Source organism: Juglans regia, chromosome 1, assembly GCF_001411555.2.
Source record: "Juglans regia cultivar Chandler chromosome 1, Walnut 2.0, whole genome shotgun sequence".
Lineage (NCBI taxonomy): Eukaryota > Viridiplantae > Streptophyta > Magnoliopsida > Fagales > Juglandaceae > Juglans > Juglans regia.
Window position 1 is genome coordinate 30,446,816 of NC_049901.1, and position 2,738 is coordinate 30,449,553.

The 2,738-nt window shown below is 41.1% G+C and overlaps 1 protein-coding gene across 1 annotated transcript; it reads left to right on the forward strand.

Annotated features, from left to right (window-relative positions):
* Nucleotides 1-927: 927 nt before the first annotated feature.
* Nucleotides 928-1,446, forward strand: LOC118348667 (uncharacterized mitochondrial protein AtMg00860-like). Its single transcript, XM_035690746.1, has one exon. The coding sequence runs from the start codon at nt 928-930 to the stop codon at nt 1,444-1,446; it is 519 nt and encodes a 172-aa protein (XP_035546639.1).
* The last annotated feature ends 1,292 nt before the right edge of the window (nt 1,447-2,738 follow it).

The window sequence follows — 2,738 nt, forward strand, 5'->3', positions numbered from 1 at the left end:
ATTATCGTCAATCTCATGGCTGGTGGTAGAGGTCATGGTCAATGTGGGTAGGTTCCGAATGAGGTAGTCTCTCCCCGTGATCGTAATGTACATGATGCGATGATTGCAGATTTGTAGAGGCAAATAGCAAAAGTATCCTAGTGTCTACAGGCGCAAAACCTAGAGGGTCAAACGTATGATCAATATTCTGACTCCAATTTTGAGAACTCGTACCACAATCATGCTCTGTTTCAATAGATTGTAGGAATAAAGAGATCACCTTTGAATCACCTATAGAAGGGCAAATCTGTTATACAGAAGGGTCAATGAAAGCTACCCCTTGTTAATTTCGGTTTTGCAAGCTAGGAAGTGCATCGTCGATGGAGCCACTGCTTATTTAGCTTTTGTACTAGATGAAGGTAGTAATAGTAAGGAAATTCAAGGGATACATGTAGTTGAAGAGTATTCGGAGGTCTTCATAGATGATTTACTTGGATTACCCCCGATAGAGAGATAGAATTCGTTATAGAATTAGAACCTGCTACTACCCCTTGTCCATAAGGCACCCTATCGTATGGCCCTTTTAGAGCTGAAGGAGCATATAGAAGAACTGTTGGTGAAGGGATTCATTCAGCCTAGTTCATCACCTTGGGGTGAACATGTCCTATTTGTAAAGAAGAAGGATGGAGCTTTAAGGATGTGCATTTATTATAGGGAATTAAACAAAGTAACGGTGAAGAACAAGTACCCGTTAGCACATATTGATGACCTATTAGATCAATTGCAAGGAGCATCAGTGTTCTCAAATATAGACTTAAGGTCGGGGTATCATCAGCTCAAGTTTAGGGATCAAGATATTCCTAAAACATCATTTTGAACTAGATATGGGCACTACGAATTTTTGGTCATGCCCTTTGGTTTAATGAATGCCCTACCGCATTTATGGATATGACGAACCGAGTATTCAGAACCTATCTAGATAGCTTTGTAATCGTATTCTTTGATGATATATTGATCTACTCTAAAAGTGAAAGAGAGCATAGGCAGCATCCCTGTTTGGCTTTGGAAAGGCTAAGAGAACACAAGTTGTACGCCAAGTTTAGTAAGTGTGAATTTCGGCTTAAGGAGGTGAGATTTTTAGGGCATGTGATCTCTAGTGAAGGAGTGTCAGTAGATCCTAATAAGGTGGAAATTGTGGTAGATTGGAAACGTTTGACTAGTGTGCATGAGAAAAGGAGCTTTCTAGGTCTAGCTGGATATTATCGGCATTTCATTCAAGGGTTTTCTAAGTTATCAGGATCCCTTACTGCCCTGACTAGGAAGAACGTTAAGTACGTTTGGTCGAAAGAATGTGAGCGTAGTTTTGTGGAGCTAAAGGAAATGCTCACAACCGCACCAGTACTGGCTTTACCTAAACCCCATAGGCCTTACATTGTATTTAGCGATGTGTCTAAGTTAGGACTCTGATGCATACTAATGCAAGATGAGCGAGTGGTTGCCTATGCCTCACGGCAACTAAAGAATCACAAGCAAAATTACCACACTCGTGACTTGGAGCTAACTGATGTAATCTTTGCCTCAAAGATTTGGAGGCATTTATTTGTACAGAGCAACGTGTGAGGTCTACACGGATCATAAGAGCCTCAATTATTTGTTAAGTCAGCAAAACTTGAATATGAGGTAGAGGAGGCGGTTAGAGACTATTAGTGATTATTAGTGTGAAATCATGTATCACCCTGGTAAGGCTAATGTAGTGGCGGATGTGTTAAGTCGTAAGTCTCATAGTGATGATCCCGATTTGGAAGAAGGATCACTTCTACACAACATGAGAAACTTGTTGATTAAGGATTTTCCTCAGGACGTATCTCTCGCTACAGTACAAGAAATTGTACCTATTATGTGGGATGAAGTAAGGAAGCAGCAGATGGAGGATCCTAAGTGGGCAGAAGTTAGAAAGAAGGTAGAAAGGAAGGAAGGGCCATAAGGTTTTGCCCTTAGGGATGATGGGTTGTTGTATTACCATAATAGAAAGGTAATTCCAGCAAATCAAGAGATTAAGGATTGGATTTTAAGAGAAGCCCATCAGACCTCGTATACGGCACATCCCAGAAGTACGAGGATGTATCAGGATTTGAAGCAACACTTCTTGTGGGAAGGTTTGAAAAAGGACGTAGCCGATTTTGTTAATAAATTCTTTGTTTTTAGAACAGTCAACGTTGAGCATTGGAGCCCCTCTGGTCAATTGCAGCCACTTCTGATCCTAGAATGGAAATGGGAGGATATATCTATGGACTTCGATGTTGGATTTCCAAGGACCTCGGCAGGAAATAATTCCATATGGGTTATACTCGATCGCCTGACTAATAGTGCTCATTTCCTGCCAATAAAGAATTCTGACACGTTAGAACAACTAACTCGGTTGTTTGTATCGGAAATAGTGTGTTTGCATGGAGTACCAAAAACGATAGTATCGGATAGAGATCCTCGATTTACCTCTCGTTTTTTGCAGAGTCTTCAGGAGGTACTGGGCACTAAGTTGAAGTTCAGTAGTGCATATCGCCCTCAGACAGATGGAAAATCTAAGCGAACTATACAAACTCTGGAAGACATGCTGAGGGCATGTGTTCTGCAGGAGAAGTGCAATTGGGAAAAGCTCTTGCCATTGATTGAGTTTGCGTACAATAACAGCTTTCAAGCCACCATTCAGATGGCGCCTTACGAAGCTTTGTACGGAATGAAATGCTGGTCTCCTTTATATT